At 48.4% G+C, this 18,024-nt stretch overlaps 8 protein-coding genes across 8 annotated transcripts; 2 read left to right on the top strand and 6 right to left on the bottom strand.

Moving 5' to 3' along the window:
• The first annotated feature begins 238 nt into the window (after nucleotides 1-238).
• BJ212DRAFT_1378745 (uncharacterized protein) lies at nucleotides 239-1,728 on the top strand. Its single transcript, XM_041336572.1, has 6 exons — nucleotides 239-723; nucleotides 789-817; nucleotides 885-893; nucleotides 961-1,354; nucleotides 1,402-1,545; nucleotides 1,610-1,728. Exons 1-5 carry the CDS (start codon nucleotides 535-537, stop codon nucleotides 1,453-1,455), a joined length of 675 nt encoding a protein of 224 aa, XP_041189359.1. The 5' UTR covers nucleotides 239-534; the 3' UTR covers nucleotides 1,456-1,545; nucleotides 1,610-1,728.
• An 872-nt stretch (nucleotides 1,729-2,600) lies between these two features.
• On the bottom strand, nucleotides 2,601-4,260 carry BJ212DRAFT_595641 (isoprenoid synthase domain-containing protein). Its single transcript, XM_041343609.1, has 7 exons — nucleotides 4,152-4,260; nucleotides 3,828-4,094; nucleotides 3,720-3,758; nucleotides 3,482-3,656; nucleotides 3,140-3,422; nucleotides 2,821-3,086; nucleotides 2,601-2,765 (listed from the first exon to the last, which is right to left on the bottom strand). The coding sequence occupies exons 2-7, from the start codon at nucleotides 3,988-3,990 to the stop codon at nucleotides 2,684-2,686; spliced, it is 1,008 nt and encodes a 335-aa protein (XP_041189360.1). The 5' UTR covers nucleotides 3,991-4,094; nucleotides 4,152-4,260; the 3' UTR covers nucleotides 2,601-2,683.
• Nucleotides 4,261-6,676: 2,416 nt separating this feature from the next.
• BJ212DRAFT_1279149 (phosphatase 2C-like domain-containing protein) lies at nucleotides 6,677-8,059 on the top strand (the record flags this gene model as incomplete). Its single annotated transcript, XM_041331470.1, has 4 exons — nucleotides 6,677-6,902; nucleotides 6,975-7,331; nucleotides 7,391-7,561; nucleotides 7,614-8,059. 4 exons carry the CDS (start codon nucleotides 6,677-6,679, stop codon nucleotides 8,057-8,059), a joined length of 1,200 nt encoding a protein of 399 aa, XP_041189361.1.
• Nucleotides 8,060-8,180: 121 nt separating this feature from the next.
• Nucleotides 8,181-10,670, bottom strand: BJ212DRAFT_1484355 (uncharacterized protein; the record flags this gene model as incomplete). The annotated part of the gene is made up of 9 exons (XM_041340782.1): nucleotides 8,181-8,243; nucleotides 8,294-8,396; nucleotides 8,450-8,546; nucleotides 8,600-8,624; nucleotides 8,676-9,381; nucleotides 9,429-9,461; nucleotides 9,513-9,900; nucleotides 9,963-10,224; nucleotides 10,359-10,670. 9 exons carry the CDS (start codon nucleotides 10,668-10,670, stop codon nucleotides 8,181-8,183), a joined length of 1,989 nt encoding a protein of 662 aa, XP_041189362.1.
• Nucleotides 10,671-11,111: 441 nt separating this feature from the next.
• On the bottom strand, nucleotides 11,112-11,850 carry BJ212DRAFT_595957 (uncharacterized protein). The gene is made up of 3 exons (XM_041343611.1): nucleotides 11,727-11,850; nucleotides 11,445-11,672; nucleotides 11,112-11,390 (listed from the first exon to the last, which is right to left on the bottom strand). The coding sequence occupies exons 2-3, from the start codon at nucleotides 11,637-11,639 to the stop codon at nucleotides 11,151-11,153; spliced, it is 435 nt and encodes a 144-aa protein (XP_041189363.1). The 5' UTR covers nucleotides 11,640-11,672; nucleotides 11,727-11,850; the 3' UTR covers nucleotides 11,112-11,150.
• BJ212DRAFT_595953 (uncharacterized protein) lies at nucleotides 11,354-12,602 on the bottom strand. The gene is made up of 6 exons (XM_041343610.1): nucleotides 12,208-12,602; nucleotides 11,994-12,155; nucleotides 11,873-11,934; nucleotides 11,727-11,760; nucleotides 11,445-11,672; nucleotides 11,354-11,390 (listed from the first exon to the last, which is right to left on the bottom strand). Exons 1-5 carry the CDS (start codon nucleotides 12,439-12,441, stop codon nucleotides 11,640-11,642), a joined length of 525 nt encoding a protein of 174 aa, XP_041189364.1. The 5' UTR covers nucleotides 12,442-12,602; the 3' UTR covers nucleotides 11,354-11,390; nucleotides 11,445-11,639.
• Nucleotides 12,603-12,763: 161 nt separating this feature from the next.
• BJ212DRAFT_1484356 (glycoside hydrolase family 3 protein) lies at nucleotides 12,764-15,448 on the bottom strand (the record flags this gene model as incomplete). The annotated part of the gene is made up of 8 exons (XM_041340783.1): nucleotides 12,764-13,065; nucleotides 13,118-13,499; nucleotides 13,557-14,103; nucleotides 14,155-14,350; nucleotides 14,407-14,419; nucleotides 14,473-14,572; nucleotides 14,640-15,133; nucleotides 15,194-15,448. The coding sequence occupies 8 exons, from the start codon at nucleotides 15,446-15,448 to the stop codon at nucleotides 12,764-12,766; spliced, it is 2,289 nt and encodes a 762-aa protein (XP_041189365.1).
• Nucleotides 15,449-16,772: 1,324 nt separating this feature from the next.
• BJ212DRAFT_1302490 (Isy1-domain-containing protein) lies at nucleotides 16,773-18,002 on the bottom strand (the record flags this gene model as incomplete). The annotated part of the gene is made up of 5 exons (XM_041333274.1): nucleotides 16,773-17,218; nucleotides 17,272-17,462; nucleotides 17,519-17,690; nucleotides 17,751-17,943; nucleotides 18,000-18,002. The coding sequence occupies 5 exons, from the start codon at nucleotides 18,000-18,002 to the stop codon at nucleotides 16,773-16,775; spliced, it is 1,005 nt and encodes a 334-aa protein (XP_041189366.1).
• Nucleotides 18,003-18,024: the final 22 nt, after the last annotated feature.

Genomic DNA, 18,024 nt, shown 5'->3' on the forward strand with positions numbered 1-18,024 from the left:
AGTGGCCTCGGAGTGGCCTGCTTGGAGCTGGTGGAGAAAACTTCGATCGGGGCTCATTTGCTGCAACTAATGGCTTGGTCTACTCAGGCTGTCGAAGGACCTCAGCCATAGCTTGCCGCTTGAGCTTAACTGAATTTCGAACTGCATGCACAAATAGGTTGAGTTGTTCCTCAAATGAAGCTTGCCATAGCAGCTGTGTGAGACGTGGGACGTGGGGCGCTTCAATTGGATATGTGGAATCGAAAGGCCATCTATGGGAGAAGACCGCATACAATTATTACAATAGCATATTCTCTGGAAAGACGGAGGCCCAGGTCTGCCATTGTGAACTCATCAGAATTCTTGGAACCCGCATCAGATCTGACCAGTGACCTTTGGGGCATGCGTCAAGCGTCGACTTCCACAATAGGGAGTCACTTTCAAATGATCACTGATTCTCTTGATTCACGTTGCAGATAATCGATAACGTCTTCCCTATAGTACCACAGTTCACTGATCAACTCGCCATAGCTTGCCCACAGCCTTTCCGAGAACATGACTGACACGAATAACCCCTCTGCGATTCCAAATGCCATGATACATGTGATTGATCCAGAGCGGGACAATACTTTCCGTGCTCTAGCAGCTACCAGTGGATACCTCAAAGCGCAGAGTCGGAACAAGATTCTCGTGAAATGTACGCAGTGTGAAACGGAAATGGAGAAACCTCGCAAATGCTCGAAGGTCAGTAGTGGTATATATCCAAATACTGCTGCGAGAATTCATCGAGTGTCACAAACAACTTTTAGTGCAGGAGTGTTTTGTATTGTTCACAAAGGTAGGCTTTGCCACTAGAACGACACTGAATTCTGAAGCGCTGACACTGTGCATATGTAGTGCCAAAGGAAAAACTGGTGAGAGCATTGCCTACGATCGATACAGATCGAATCCTTACCACATTGCGTACGCCATGATCATCAGGCCCACCCACAAACGGATATGCCACGAAGTCGAACATTCCTCGGGGGTACTCAAACTCGTTCGGATGTTCAGTGTGAATCCGTTGCTCATGATGTACCTCAAAGTTGCTATCGTTCTCGACTGTAACCTGCTCAACAATCCCCGGATTGGATTCGAGCTGCCGTTCGTGGCACATGTTGATATTGCCTTAGAGCCAAGTGACATTTTTGACTTCGTTGGATTGTATTTCGATGACAAGGTTGTTCGGGAGAAACTCCAGGGGATGGTGCAAGTCAACGCCATGACTCCGTGGTACACGGGTATGCAGGGCGCACGCCCCCTCACACCGCAGCGACTAAACCAATGGCGCGAGGTCCGAGCAAGGCATAATGCAGATGGTTACACCAAAGATCCTGTTGGACTGTTAGATTTCTCTTCTGCGGGGATCTCGAAGAATGATAGAACAATAACCTACATGGTAAGTGTGGGGTGTCATATATCCCCTGTCATCCTTGAGATGGCGATGGAACGTGAGCCCTTCGTACGTGTCTGTCCACTCGCAGGCACTCGGTTCAAGCAACCCATGAACGCTATGACATGTCTAGAGTAGGTCCTTCATCCATATTCCTAGGATTTTAGCAATAGAGCCCCTTATTGTTACCTTGCATAGGTATATCAATATACATATTCGGGCGGATACGCAGAATCAGCTGCGTTTACGGACCGAGATGACAGAGCAAGACAAAGAAGTTATTCAGGCAGCAGGTCGCGACGAGGACGAAGATCCCGCTCGTGTTCTCAAAGAGAAGATGGGAAGAGAAATCATGTATAATAATATCGTTAGACAGGGCAAAGCTCCCAGCCCAGGCTCGGAGACACAGCGAGCAAGGCAGAGGATGAGGTGAGACGCCACGAACAATGATCTGAAACTAGTCTGTGCTGACTAAGCTATGGAGACCCCGACGTAGTCCCTGCCCTTGTTGCGGGATGTGGGGCTGCAAGGGCGTTGCGGCCCCCATCGCTCAGCCTAAAGTTCGTGTGTGCATGTGGGATTGTAGAAAGGAGGAGTGAGTCTGATGGTACAATGAACAGTTACATGCAAGTTTGTGCGTTTTCGGTGATTTCTCACAAGTGTTTTCTGAATTTTGTGCCAGGCCCGGAGCTAGAAGAAAAGAAAATACTTTCACAAAAGCCTTCTCTCCTCCGCCAGTCACCCTTGAATTCAAGTTAGCATTGTACTATACTGTATCACACATAGGGACGTTACTTCGGCTGGATCTGTCGAAATTTTACATCATTTTGAACTTTGAAGATGCTTTACAGAGTAACACGAAGGCTGATGTATAGAGCATTTCTTGGATGGGCTGCCAGTACCATTGAATTCAGTGGATACTCGTAGGTACAGTGCTTGTGACATGCACGACGGTGCGGGTTCGTCGATGGTGTAATTTATGGGGGACTTATTTGGGGGAGGTCTGTCTTTGATCGCAAAACTTGGCCGATGTTGAATTCGAAAGAACTGAGCTACAAGTACCTGCCATACAAATGGGAACTGTATGATTTTATATTATTACTGTAAGTAATAGTCGACTGAAAGCTAGAGAAATGCGAGAACAGGAGTGGCATCTACGGGCGACCTCGGACCGAGTGAGAAGCATTGTAACATATCGCATCCAAATGCGCAAGAGAAAGACAAACTAGCGCCGAATTCTATGGAAGGACTTGTATATCTGAATAGATGTTCTCATGCGGCTTTGCGCTCGGCCTTTGGCAATAGCGGGTCAAGTCTAGTTTGCTGTATTTCCAGGCCTCTGGTGCCAAAGTACCTGCAAATCCAATCAGATTAAATGACAGTTCATACCATTGAGAATTTTGTACGACCTTTGACCTTCGTAACTCCAACAAGTGTTCGCTCGAGGCCAGTTTGCTATCCCGTCAAGATACTCCTTGACTAAAACATCGACGGAAGGCCCCCATGAAGGGACCTTTGCAAGACCGTCGATAAATCGTTTCTCAAGTCCAGCGTGATAATGTGCTGCCCAAGATATCGCGCCGCCTCTGTCAAGGCCGAGTTCCAGCATGGCAGTGCTAATCAAGTTATGGTTTTCATTTCCAGCTGCTTGCTCTTTGTTGTACGAAACCATGTCCTGTGAAGGTTGTTAGCAGACCGCAAGCCACGGCATCCTCAATGCTACTTTACATTGTCAATTATAATCAAATCTGTGCTACATCCAGCAAGTTCCACAATGATGGGATGGTAGAATATTTCATCAGGAAGATCCATCCCCATTTCACATATCGTGAAAGACGGGTGTGCGCCAATAGTAAGCCGCCGGAGCTTGAGGTAGTCATCGATACTGCGCCTATGACCTTGTTCGCGATCAAGGGCCTCGACAACTACTGCACGAAGGTATGCAGTAAAGGTTTCAAGAAAGTGACGTTGAGAAGACAGACTTGCGGTCTGGATGGCACGAGCCCAAAATCTATGCAAAAATCCCTTGGAATTCAGAAGATCGTCATCAAACACTTTGGAAGCACTTACTGTCGCGCGATTTCACCGAGAATGCATTCGCCTTCAGGTCGTATCTTTTGAGGATTGTTTATGGCGTCTATCACGAGGTCCGCCATATCTTTGGTGACTGCCCCATTTTCGTTGTCGGTGTACTCCTCCAAAAGGAAGAAAACATTCATTAATTCACAGCCGATTCGAATGTGTTCTAGTTTGTCAGGACGCAATCAGGGCTCTGTGATGCGTGAATTACCAGAAGTCAAACACGAACCTCGTGGTGCATTGGGATAAGCCAGTGCTACTAGGCGGGCTATAGACACAGTGCATGTCAATCATCATCGGAAGTGAGAACTAGTGACATAAGTCGAACCAAAATCACATTTGTCGAATGCTTCCTGTGACTCAGGACTCAGAGCCTTGAAATCACGGAACGAAGCACCGACTTCAGCTTTCACATCTTCAAAATGCGGATTGATGGCACGAGGCCAGGGCCAGTTGACCATGGTGTCTGGGAGGTATATCATCTTTGAGTGAGTATCCATGGCCTCCAAAATTTATTTTCCGCTGAGGAGTGCGAACGCTTGAAAGAGGGGATTTTTTTTGCCGACGAGTTCAGGGCTTGCAGTAAAACATATATACATGCCACCTGCGTCAGGATTGGGCTACTTCAGGTCTATCCGCAAATAGGGTGATACGCACTTACCGCACCGTTGATGGCAGATAGTGCATAATTATGCCATTAGGGTTCCAGTTACGAAGGTTCGGTCGGCCTTGTGAAGATCTGAAACATTGATTAATACCCCGTAGTAATTTATCTTCCCTCTATCATGACTGCTGCGGGCCGCTTTCAAATCGAAGTGGATCACCCCGACAACTTTGGACCAGGTAGAAAACATTCCCGTATCTAAAGTTTCGGTTACCACCACTTCAAGCTGCAGGTGTCAGAGAGCGGGGATCAGCACCCACGCAGCTAAGATGAAATTAGGAATGAAGTCCCAACCAATGATGAAATTCAGACGAAACTAATTAACTGACCATACGAGAACGTTATTTCCCTCAAACATATCCATCAAATAAGGAAAGTGACTCACCGCGTTGGCCGATATGCCCCAACATAGACTAAACGATATACCACCTCCTCTTCGACTGCCTCAATACGTATGTGAATGCCACTTCCTCCAGAACGCACCGAGACGCGATGGCACGTATATAACCTGCAGTGAAGTGAGGAGTGACTTTTCCGACGTGAAGATGAGACGTGTTGTCGGTGGCAAGTCAATAGTGCCAGTAGACTCCGAGAGATTCCGAGCCAGCCCCACGTTCGGCCAAGGCGTCTCATCACACTCTGAGATAAAAGGAGAAACGCGCTCTCATTGCCGTCCACGTCGCTATCGGGTAGTCAGGAAGTCAGTCATCCGCGATCATCACGCTAATTAAGATCCAACGCACGTCATAACGATGCCAAGGCCTGACACCCTACTAACCCATCTGCCCTCCCCGCAGCTTTCCTTTTGTACAAAATCGCTCCATGAGGTGTTGGAGTATGTTTTAACACATATACATGACAGTGCATACCTACCTGCATTATTACTATAGACGAAGCAAATGACGAGACATATCCGATGGGGACTCCGGCCCCAAAGGATCGCTCTAACGTAAACATGACCGTACTAAAAAAAACAAGGTTAAAAACTGTGCTTACAATTATTCAGATGCTTTAGTGATCATGCTAGCAGACAAATGATTCGAGTCCCCGATTAAAGTTCTCCGGGAAACGTCGTCGAGTTGTTGGTGTGGGGAAATGAACCGCTCGCTCCCAGAACGTATTGCTAGCTGCTTGGTCAGACAGAGGCGAGCTATAGATTGTCTTCAACTTATAATATTTCTGTTGCAGAGCTGCCTTTTGAAACGAAGTGGGTCACGGCAACTAAAGCCATTTCCGTTTGGAAAGTTTCTGCTGCTACCATTTCAAATGATAGGTGCCGGTGAAGAACGATACCGGAGAGTGGGGGATTGGCGCCCGAGCCGCAAAGATGACGATAAAAATGAAGATCTCCGAGAAGCCATGGTAAATAAATAGATACCCGAAAGAGGCATGGGAATCCAAAATTAGCTGAAAAATCAGAACACATAGATGGACGATCACAAACCATGCATTAATTTCCAAAATCGAGGTTGAAAATACATGTATTCGAACGTCTCAGTAATCACACAAGTCCGCCGATAAATGAACAGAGTTTCTAATTAAGGTTCCCTGCTTGAAGGGGGCGTAGTGAAATGAATCACTGGGTGCCAATAGTGGGTTGCGCTCTGGTAGACATATGGGTACTACACTGAGCGGTCCCGGAAATGACACCGTCAGTTGGGCATACGGGATGTGTTCCCGGTTGTCGCTGCAACAGTGATGGCAGTGGATTTTGTGGTGGGGTTCGTGAATTCCCACCCAAACGTAATAATTTAGCTGGGGAAAAAACTGTAGTGGATTGTATAGGCGGCATGGTTATGATGATTGTGCCAGGAGGTGTTCCCTACAAGATGGATGACAATTGGGTACTCCCGTCGAGGGATAGACTGACGCAGGAGCTGAAGCTGAAGTGTTATCTGCGTACCGATCCATCGGACAATGCATGACTCCGAAAAAGAGCGTCCAGCTGTGAGGCGGGCCGCGCGAAAGGCAAGTAGGCAACTGGGCTGCGACTTCGGGCTCGGGAGAGTATCATGGTTTTGCAAATGACCCAGCGTTAGTACGTCCCAATGCCTTGGATCGTAAATGGAAGACTCTTTCCAGCATCTGTACCAGTGGCAAGGATCGTGCAGTCGAGACTTGGTTGAGGCTGTTGACTCGGAAGAAATGCCTCAAAGCTGCCATTCACGTGACACTGTTTTGAACTGCGCGGCATTACCACACCACAGTGGTATCGAACGGCTTCACATTCGGTGGTTGCATTATTTCGTGCTTTTGGTATGATATCTTCCGTTCTTCAGCATGAGACAAAGTATTGACCGCGGGACATCAAGACAAGTGCCACATGTAAGCACTTGTAGTTGAGTCTACCTGGCACCTTAGTTTATAATTGGGCCCAAGATTTATTCAAATCATTGTAGGTCAACGGGCCGTAGATTTCACACAGTAGATTCTCGATACCTCTACCAGTACTGCACGCCGTGGCTGCATTCTTGCTAGTGAACAAGCACATGCCATCACTTCAAGTGTTTCGTCGTGCGTACATGCAAGGCTATGGTTCTGATCGCGGCCCTTGGCGTTATCGTCTCTTTCCCGAGCACGAGCTACGTGCTCAGATCCTGAAACGCTGCACAACTAGTATCTCAAGCGACGGAGGAAGCCTTGGTGCTTCTCTCCAGCCTCATGTTAGTTCAACCAACGAGGACAGATACCTGATCATGGATTTAAGCCTTCCAAATGGTGTCTGGAGCTTGAGCTGTATCTTTGATGGTGCGTATCATGAGGTACCACAAATACTTCACCTTCCTCTACATATTTTGTCAATAAACATCTCCTATGCAGGCCATGGAGGACATGAAACAGCTGACTACCTTGTCACCGAATTGCCCCCCCTTTTAATGGCTGGATTGTTGCCCACAGTGGCCAACTTGGAGGGTGTTTCGGATGTTCTTACTAGAGCGATTTATGACGTGGATGAAGCAATAAAACGGGACTTTCTCGAGATATTTCCAGAAGAAGTCAACGAGATCGCTGCGATGTCAGATGTAACAGTCAAGGCGCGAGTCAACGACCAGTCTTCTGGAGGATTAAATTATCGGAAAGCCCTGCGCTGCTTGAGGGGATCTACAATCTTATTAGCGCTCGTTGACCCTACAAAGAAACATCTTTGGGTACTAAATCTCGGTGATGGCGTAGCGGGTAAGCCGAGGTGAAGGTTATTAAAATACACGCGGAAATCACTGACATTGACTTTTGAGTAGTGCTCGGAAGTAGACAAGACGCGAGTTCACAATGGAATACATCCATCTTGAGCGATAATCACAATGGCAGTAACCCTACTGAGGCCGATCGCATCAAACAACAACATCCTGACGAACCGGAATGCATTTTTGATGATAGAGTGCTCGGTAATCTTGCTGTCACGAGAGGTAAGTCTACCAAATGTATTAGATCAGCTGATCTCACTGATGCGGCATCAAGCTGTTGGCGACTATGCCTTCAAACTGCCTCGCATCTACACTGAGAAAATATTTTTAAATGTAGAACCGGGATTTCGTGTCCCTGCTGCGATTGAGTCTTTCATTCCACGAAATCTGAGCCCACCATACGTCTCGAATCTTGCAAGCGTTCGTTATGTTGACCTTCATGCGAAGTCAAGCTGCGACTACTTTATCCTGATGTGTTCCGACGGGCTAGTCGACCTTTACATGGATGACCCAAATCGTTCTGAATCCCTTACATCTCTTGTCCAGAAGTGGGTGGGAATAGTAGGTGACGTCGTGAGGGACGACATCCAGGAGGCAATGCTGCTCTTGTTAAGACAGGCTCTGGGCGCAGAAGACATCGACAGTGTCTCATGTATGCTTACTGTAGACATGCCTGTCGCTTACATGGATGATACGACCATCATCTTACAAGTGCTGTAGCATCCAATACGGAAGCATTTGCATGTAGGGGGTAACGGATGCGGGTTGTACAGATGCCAAGTGCCAAAAATGCTACGTCTGTAAATTATGGATAAAAGTCAGGAAAAAGTCGAGTCGTGCATCATCGCAGATCCACGATCTCCAGCGGGATGTCTTTCATTTGCACGTGCCCCTTGTCTGCGTCCTAAACAACCAATCAATAGCTGTGGGTGAACCAGTCTAGAAGCAACGCACTGTATAGATCGGCACCTCCGGGTGTGGGTGGAAGGCCTCCTTAACATTGCAATCTAAAATTGTTTGCAAGCCTGGGGGGTCGGTGAGGCGGAAAATTCCAAAGCTAACCATGAAAAAAAATTAAGACACGAGCAGTATGAACAATGTGGTACGCACTTAGGAGTGAACTTTGGGGCGCAAACAACGGCAAAGGACTCTGGAAGCATACGCTGAAATCCAGAATGTGTGTGTAAATCAACCGACGACATAAAACCTTCGTAAAGGGTCAAGTGAGTGAAAGGTTTTGTACTAAATTTAAGGACTCACAAGATTGTGAAGGATGCGTGTGAATCTAACGAAGATCGTTAGATGCCGACGCACAAGACAGCCGGAGGAAACATACCCATCCCAAGGTAATCAAAGATCGTTCTTCCGTGAATTGCAGGACGAGCTCTTCCTCGTCCATGGTGCAGGTATCGCTTGTTGAGTGCTGCTTTGGAATCAAGAGTGTCGTGACAGTAAATTTATTTCCTCTATCTTTTCCGAGCAATAGTCCACAAGTTTCGCGATTTCGTGCCGTATTCAGCGATGCGATAGATAGGAACCGCGGAAGGCACTCTCGTGGCAAGCTCACAGACTTCAGGTCGGGTACCTGGACAGGATCGCTGGCTTTACGAGTGATCCGTGCAGACTCTTGGGAAGCAGTCCGGTACCGGTCACCATCGATGTGATGTACGGGAGCGGGTGGGGGTGGAGGCGCAGCCTGAGGAGCTCGTGAAAGGGAAGAATATGGAGCTGCAGAATCAAAGTAGGCACCAGAAGGCGGCCGCGTCGCATTCTGAGAGTATGGGTATGACGCCACCTGACTCGGCACGACAACCATGGGTGGATCGGGGACTTGATTAGTAGATAATTGAGAAGATTCTGGTACGAAAAGTAGAGAAGATCGTCCAAGATTGGTGGGCCTAAGAGTGGGGTAATTAAACATTGATTGCAGAGAAGGTGCGTAGCCTTGCTTGAGCTGGTGTTGCGACATGAGTTCTGGGTATTGAATATGTCCGTCCGGTGGAACAGGTGATGTTGTGGTTACTGGTGCAGGATAAGATGGGCTGAAGGGACAATTAGATACGCTCGAAGAGGACGAGGAGATACTCACGACTTCAAACTTGTCGGGGTTGCAGCGTGGTTCCTATATGGCCAAGTCAATAAATGTGTACATTCAGAATTCGAGGACGCTGACCTTGTTGGGCTCTCGATAGGCATAAGAAGAGGAGCGGCGTCTTCATAAAACTGCGCATCCACGAAAGATGAACGCTGGGAGCTGCCTGCGGACGCCGCAGGCATGGGAGAAGGAACAATACTATGGCGAGCCTCCCGCGCAGCAAGCTCTGCTTCCTCTTGGCGTTTCAGAATACCCTCCTGTTCCCGCCTGCGTCTTCGTCTAACTTCATCTTGTTCGTCTCTTCTTCGGTCTTCATGCTTCCTGAACTCGTCGTGCTCTCTCCGTTTTTCCACAGCGCTCACAGGGGTCACAGGCTCAGAAGGGGTGCCTTCGCGATTGTAGTACGTCGAGTCACGTAGCTGTGGATTCGCGGCGCGCCGAGCAGCTGCCAAGGCATCTTCCTTTTCTGGTTCCCGGTATCAATCTGTAGACGCGGTGGCTGTGGCTCGACCGATCGCATAGAATGACGTGCCTCATCTCCCCTTCTCATCTCCTCACGTTTTCGTTCAGCATCTCTGCGAACTGCTTCTTGTGCTAGCCATCCGGAATCGTCAAAGGGAGAGCGTCGACCATCGTCTTGTCGCCTGTACTCCGTGTGCCTGCTCCCCTCTGGGTAACCGTTTGATGACAATGGCCTGCCAGAATCCATATTTTGCATCCTCCATCGGTCATGGCGGGCGGCAATGATTGGCTTGATTTCACCAAGATCAAGAAGAATTTGTTGACCATTCTGAAACGAGGGGTCAGACAGAGTCGCACTGAGATCAATTTACGGCGGATTAATGAGGAGCGTATCGTACTTTGACGAAGTACACATTTCATGATCGGAAGAAACGAGAAATGCAGCAGGCACGAGTTACTCACAAGACCAAGATTGTGGCGCTGCGTTGGTGACAGTAGAGTGTAGTACTCCTTGTGCATCGGAAGTTTCTCAAGAATTATTGTCGCAGACTTCGCGTATTCCATGAAGGCTTCCTCAAGTTCACCAGCCTCGGCATACGCTCTGCCAGCCTTCCGGAAGCCATCTGCTTTCTTCAGCCATTGCTTGAGACCTTTCGAAGGATCCCAAAGGTTGGAAAGAGCACGTTCTGAGAGTTCTGCAATTGCTAAAGGTCTCCGATTAGATGGGCTCGGCTGCGGAGAGGGTCGGGGCACATTTGCATAAGGTGAACTCATGATGGAACGAAAGCAAGTGCATCTAACCACTACCGCAGCGTAGCATCCCGATATTTCGTATTTACCGTATTTGGAACGAAATGCCTCCGTGTGGCTGTGCTCAGAGGCTGATTCTGGCCAGCATCTGGAACTGGATGGACAATTGACCAAGTACTACATATATGTATATGCTCATTAGATTCATAAATCATCATACAACAAGTTCAGCTTCTTGCGCAGCACGCACTTAGCTCCGAGGTCGATCTAACAATAGCTAACAATACAGTCCTTGTTGTCAACTGCCCGCGACGAGTAAATGGTGCTAATAGCATCATAATAGTAATTTCGAAATATCCATATGAACACAACAAAATACGCCAAAGTCGTGGCAGAAGGCTGAGTACGAGCGCGAAGACACAATAGATTAGAAGCACATACAAATCTCTAGGGAAAGCGCGGACTCCAGGCAACATTCGAACTGACTACATTCTGCAAGGTTCCTCATTCAGACTCAGCTGTGCGTATCGATGGTCGGTCTTTAGTCCCTGTACCGTAGACTGAATTGCCGTCGTTGTGGGTAAATTGGGACACATGGAGTTGTAAAGGACCCATGTGATATCGCCGTGAGTTTCTTTGTTCAATCTCACTTGCTGTCCTAGGAGTAGTCGGGAAGCGACGGTTTCTATTGATTGCGATGCGAATGAGCACCATGTAAAAGGCAATCGACATGATCGGCATGGCCTGGTAAATCGAAGCTCAGTTTTTTTAATAACCAATGATAACAGGGGAAATCACCATGTCCAACACCACAGCCTCTCCGATGTTCGAGAACACGAAATATATTAGTGCAGGGAAGAGGACTGCAGAGTATAGAACAGCGGAATCCACAAGCACGCGCAATATTGGCACCACAGTGCTCTTCGTAGCACGCACTGTAGAGACACTGCGTTCAATCATCCAAATACGATACGCCAGTAATCCTGGACACATTCAGGCCCTCGAGATCGCGCTCGCGAAAATGTGCTTACCAGAACCCGACAAATTAGTGGCAATTGTTAAGACAAGAAACGCCCTTACCCACTGCGCGAGTTCCACGACGAAGATGCTACTACTAGCTTGCGAATAGCTGTGAATCGCATGAAAACCAGTCACTGCGAGGTAACATCAGCATCAGACAAAACTGCGTCCTGAGCATTACTGCCACCTAACCTGCGACGCCGCACCACAACATGCATGGCAGTATGATAACCCGGGTAGACTGCCACACAATATAACAGCGGTAGATTTTTTAGACACTTCTATAAGCTCAGGGCCCTAAACTGGCGGAAAAAAATATGAACCTACCACCACACCATCAGCAACCAGGGTTTGCATAACATACAAGGTGTCCTTGATCAAATATGTGATCTGAGAAAAGTCTTCGAAGAAAGCCACGGGTCCGCCTAGGAACGTGTCGCGATACTTCATCAGTCCATCTTCTGCATGAATGATGTTGACGGCGACGTGCTTGTAAGATTTCAGCAAATGACATCATGTGTCAGAAGCAAGAAGCGCTAACCACGGTACTCAGTATCAACAGCAGGACAGCCACCACAAGTGATGGGCGATCGCTGCGGCGGTTGTAGGTCAAAGCACAGATTGTACCCAAAAACATGAAAATAGAAAAGCCTGAAGAATGGTCAAGCCCCGGCATAAGACAAGGGAACCTATTGCAATACTCATCGTACAAAATACATTCCAGTATTAATGACAACACAACGGCAGCATCCCTTGGCATGCCTATTGAAGCCATGGCGAGAATACCGTCTAGGGCTGGGAGATCAGTGAAGGTGCGGGCATCTTTACCCACATTATGTCTATCGTTATTATACGGAAAGGACAAGCACCTGGCGCCGGTTGATTGGAAGAGCCATCACACAACTTCTTATGCCGCACCGCCCCTTAGCTTCCAGGGTTGTCTAACAATATATTCTTTACTGTTGACTACCCGTGGCGAAGATTCTTAGATCTAGTGGTTGCTCGGAGCATCAATTTCTAATTGTCCATGTGAATGTAACAAACACGTCAGAGTCGTGGTAGAACGTCAATCGTGAGGCCTTGAGGGCCATACGACATCATGGAGTCATGGTGTTTTGCGGGAAGGAAGTGAGCTGTGAAGCATTTCCCGTCAATTCGAATGTGGAGGTCAAAATTCCACTAGTGTCGAGCGCAAGCTCATAAGTGCCGGGGTAGAGCCAGAAGTTGCCATTGGTATCTGCTCTTGCGAGATTGCCAAGTGTGATCGGTAGCTCAGCTGTTGCAGTGGTGCCCGGCGCAATGCTGTAGGAGCGGGCATAACTGACAAGAGCCTTGTTAGGGTAGGGAGCATTTCCATAAGTGCCACTGGCGAAAAGAAGAGAGACATAGTCAGATGTCCCTGAGGATAAGGAAATGAGGTAGGAGAGCGTGATAAATTGTAGGTCACATACTGTTTCCAGTGTTCGTGACACTGACAGCGACCGTAGCAAACGGTGCGATGTCCAAGTATGCAGCGTACTCCCCTCCATCAACGAGAGCCTGAATGCTGTATGATGTTGCGGGGGCTTGCGCCCATTTGTAAGAAAATGTAGTGTAGTGCTCGCCATATCCGAATTCGTAGATAGGTATGTCGGTGTACCAGATATAGGTACGGCCCGGACTCGTTGAGTTGGGACGGAGGTTCATATCCGTCATAGGGATCTCATTGACATAGTTTGCTGGGTACTGCGTGATAGGAAGGCGCCCAGCAGGCGCAACCTCGCCACTGAGGATGTCGAAAACAGCCTTTCCACCACTCTGGCCTGGATACCCTGCCCAAACAAGGGCATTGACCTAAAACAACAACAACTATTGAGCAATTTAACCGGAAGAGAGGGATTGGTCGCTGACAGAAGCATTGCCCTTGAGAACGGTGTCATCGAGTTGTCCGCCGCCAAATTGCACCACGACCAAAGGCTTGCCTATCACCTGAAGCTCAGCAATAAGGTCGAGCTGGTTGCCGGGCCAAGTAATCGTGTAGCGATCCATGGCCTCGGCCTCGACGGTGATATCAATACCCCCAGTGTAGATGATGGCGTCTGCCTCCTTTGCAGCCGCAATAGCAGCAGCGAATCCACTCGTATCATTAGATGTAATGCTGGTGCCCAATACGTAGGTAACGTTATAGCCATCATCCATCGCGCCCATGACGGGGCTGATGAGATAGGGAGCAACACCGAAGTAGTTGCCCTGCATCTGGGCGGTTGCATTTGCCCACGGGCCGATCAAAGCGATATTTTTGATGCTGCTTGAGAGCGGCAGAGTACCGTCATTCCTCAAGAGAACAATACCCTCCACAGCAGCTTGGTATGCAAGCTGCTGGGCGGGGGGAGTATTGACGTTACTCCAGTTGTATGTTCTATAAGGCTGTTGATCTTCTGGATCAAAGTAACCGAGGCTGAAGCACTGTATCAGCAAACAAACATTGTCATGCACGAAGGCGCCGTACCGGACGAGCGAGGCGTATTGGCGAACCAGAGCTGTGCGTAGGTCGGTCTCTGTGATAAGAGACTCGTTGTATGCGGTTGGCAACCATTCCGCATAGAAGGTGCCACAATCGATGTCAGCTCCCGCTTTGAGTGCGTCTGCGACAGCCTGTTGAGGGATTGCATAGTTGTGGGGAGAGTAGATATTGTCGATAGCGTCTGAAGAGTGAAGTTTGATCATAAGGCCAAGTAATTATGCAGATTCTACTCGCCACAATCACTCGTGATCTGTTGGTAAGTCATCAGCTCACTATATGCAAGCAAATTAACTTTGAATATACCCATCGGTCTTGTGCGAAGCCGTAGAAATCGCGGAGAATATCTTGAAGCAAGTACGTATTTGCGCAAGAAGGAACGCCATTGACAGCATTGTACGAGCACCTGCGTTATCAACAGGTGGAATGAATCGACATAATAATACTGCGCAAGGAATTGTGATAGTACGTACATGGCAGCACCAACTTTGGCATCTCTATAACAACTCTGGAACGAGGGCAGGTAGTATTCCGCGAGATCTTGAGAAGTGATCACTGCGTTAAAGCCATATCGAACAGTGCCATACCAGTCCTCGAGATCGTAGCCCGCAAAGTGTTTGCAGGTGGAAACGACCTGGTAGTAAGGCTCCGGGTCAAGACCGCCTGCAAGCCAATCACGAGGTTGTACACGTATTGAGCAAGGTGGTACGGATCTTCTCCGGGCGTCTCCTGTCCTCTGCCCCATCGGGGGTCTTTGAACGGATTGATATTTGGTGTCCAGAAGTCTAGACCCTGCGCGCCCGTAGTTATTGAAGGCACGTCCCTCCATGCCCACAACGCTTCCAACAGACTGGATCAGCTCGTCATCAAACGCAGCACTCATAAGGATTGGCTGGGGAAACGATGTCGCATAGCTGAATTCGCCCGATGTCGAGAAGTTAATACCAGGACTGTCTGCTACTCCGTGCTGGACACAAGCAAGTCAGTCTCGGCAGACTCCGAGCCTCTGTTAAACATTATCATTCACCAAGGCTTCTGACCACCACTGGTACGCTGGCAAACCCAGACGAGGAACCCCAGGGGACGTGCTGACAGTATTATTGATCAGTTCTGGAACAGTGAACAACTCGACCAAGGAAGTTGCCCGCGTAATGGGGTCAAGAGCAGTGTTGCAGACTGCATTGCTTGCCAGAGGTCCGCCTTCACAATCAGGAAAGCTATAACCAGTAACGCTGTCTGCTGTGAGGGCAAAAACAAGAGCGACATGCTTTGAAAGCCTCATGGTAATCCTTTGCAGCAATAGATCACGAAGGCCGACAAACATTAATTGCCGGTATTCGCGTCGTTTTTATAGTATTCAAATCTTCGGACAATCTGTTCAGTGGTGACCTTTTCACGCGTCAAACATCGCTCACGAGTGGCAGTAGCGGTCCGCATAGGGAAACAAAATAGGAAGAAGGAGTGTTGTGTGTCATATGGTCTGTCAGGTGAGTTATTGATACCTGCAATTCCTCTGCCATCACCGGCGCCTCTCTTCCACGAAGCACTAAGTCGTATGGGTGTGGTTCCCATCCTGGAAATTCCTCGGAATAAACATATCCTATCACTGTGAGTACTTGGTTTGAGTAACCACCTACGGAACTGATGATTTTCCCATTTATCATGTCAAGCGACAGCCCAAGCTTCGTTTCAATACCATTGCACATACTCAGTTATCTTGAAACATCGTGCCAGCGTATGGATCGACGTGTACCTATCTTTACGAGCTTATTGATGGGCGATCTAGTACTATTTGCAACTCGGAAGGCTTCCTGGTTTCAATTGCTGTTGGCAGGAGTGCCACGTCTCAGATGTGGACTGGGGGTAACGAAGATACTCGGTTGACACGCTTACGTCTTTGCCTCACTGGTCATGCGGTTTCTTAAGCAAAACACTCTAAGACCGATATACCCATGGTGATCATTTTTTCTTCAGGGAAGCTGAAGGGCATGGATAAACTGTCGACATAATGGCATGCGGATAACGGCCCCGGCCATCACGAGACAGACGCGGCTCTTTGGATGGAATAACAGAGCTCCCGGGGAAAATATTGGCTATTATAGGCATTACTTCGTTCAAGGCAGGAGCACATGTCTGTCCGCTCAAATAATGGGTTGCGACAACAACCAGCAGACGTCGGCGGGGAACCCTGTGACGCGGAGAAATTCCGCATCACGTCTGAATACTTCACCGTTATACTAGGATGCTTAATCAAAATCCTATTATCTTTAACGTTCGCCCAAAGTCAGATCGTGAAGACCGGAGAGGGGAATGATTTTGTGGGAAGGCAGTACCTCATCCGCGAATTGGGGGCACCAAACTGTGCAGGAATCAAGAGAAATTCTGCAACGACACAACATCATCTGATTGCCTCTTTGTCAAGTCATCGTCAATGTTTAGCATCAGGACGGTGTACACTGCCGCCGCGGGTTGACTGACCTAGGAGCATAGAAGGATAATCTCCATTCGTTTATTGTCTGCCCAGGGAGACTATAGAAACCCCAATGAAGTAGCGCAGATCAGTAGGCATATTAACAAAGTACAATATTCGTACAAGGACAGTCTGACTACTCCCCAAAATACTCCTCCACCAGTGCTTGTTTCCTGAGGGCCAGTAACACGCCCTCCATTTCCTCGCTTGTCGGAAGTGTCGGTGGCATCAGATCTTCTGGTGACAAAAACCCCAGATAGGCAGCAGCTGCATTCGCATGTGTGCGCATCGAGTCTGCGCCTCCATTTGAGGGAATGACATCTGTCTTCGCTGTACCATCTGATTCAGCTTTGCGGAGTCGTTTTGCCTGGTCAGGTGCAGCTGCCTCCGCATTCACCGTGTCCATCTCGACATCTTCCTCCTGAGTTTTGCGTTTAGTATTTACTGAAGGTTGAGGTGGAGAGAGCCCGTTTGATGGGAGTGGTGATGAGCTTGCAGATGATCCACGAGGTATTGGGGGTATTGGATCGTCAAGAGGGAGGTCAAGGGTCTCCCGGACATTTGTATATTCATCTCGCCATTCTGCAGGATGCATGTAAGAAATGGAACAATCTACACCCGTAGACATGACGTACCTTCTTCCTCTGCTTGATGCTCATACTCCAACAACTTTCCATCTGCTTCGTCCAGGTCGCCAAAGTATGTGGGGCCCTGATTCGTAAACTTTTTATAGAATGCAAGTGCTTGATTTTCTTCCTCTTCCTCTTGCTTTTTGCTCTGGAAAAGTTCTCGCACGCCTGGGAGATCTTTTGCGCGGCCAAAATACCTAACATTTTATCAGCGACATCTTCATGGGTTGAGCTAGAACTCGAAAGGGCGTACTTGTATCCTTTTGTTCCGGGTACCTCCTTCCCATCATCATCAAGCATGGCTACATTCCGTCGATAGTTGGCACCTCCCAGCGCAATAATCTGGTTCTCCCAATGTCGCTTCTCTCGCATCAACTTGTTAATCTCGTCGTTTACATCTCGAACTTCATAGTCAGTTAAACCGGCTATTGGCAAAAATCCATGTCAGCTCGTCCGAATTCTGAGTCTCCTGCAGAATGACGCACCGTCCTGAATCTTGGACACTTTCCGGCTTAGCTCCCTTAGAATTTCGCCTCTCCACCGCTCGCACTCCCTTAGACTCTTGCAGGCGCTCGCCATCTTCGGACGACGATCTGCGCGCGTGCCGAGGCCAAGTTCAGCTGCTTGAGCTTCTCGGAAACGGTACAACATCGACTGTGCTTTCTCTTCATTGCGGGCCTAGTTATGACAACGATGTTTAGTGGAATCTACCAAAAAATCGTCTTGTTGCCTACCATGGTTAGATATAAAAGTTCGAAA

Source organism: Suillus subaureus (assembly GCF_016647635.1).
Source record: "Suillus subaureus strain MN1 chromosome Unknown BJ212scaffold_33, whole genome shotgun sequence".
NCBI classification, from domain to species: Eukaryota; Fungi; Basidiomycota; class Agaricomycetes; order Boletales; family Suillaceae; genus Suillus; species Suillus subaureus.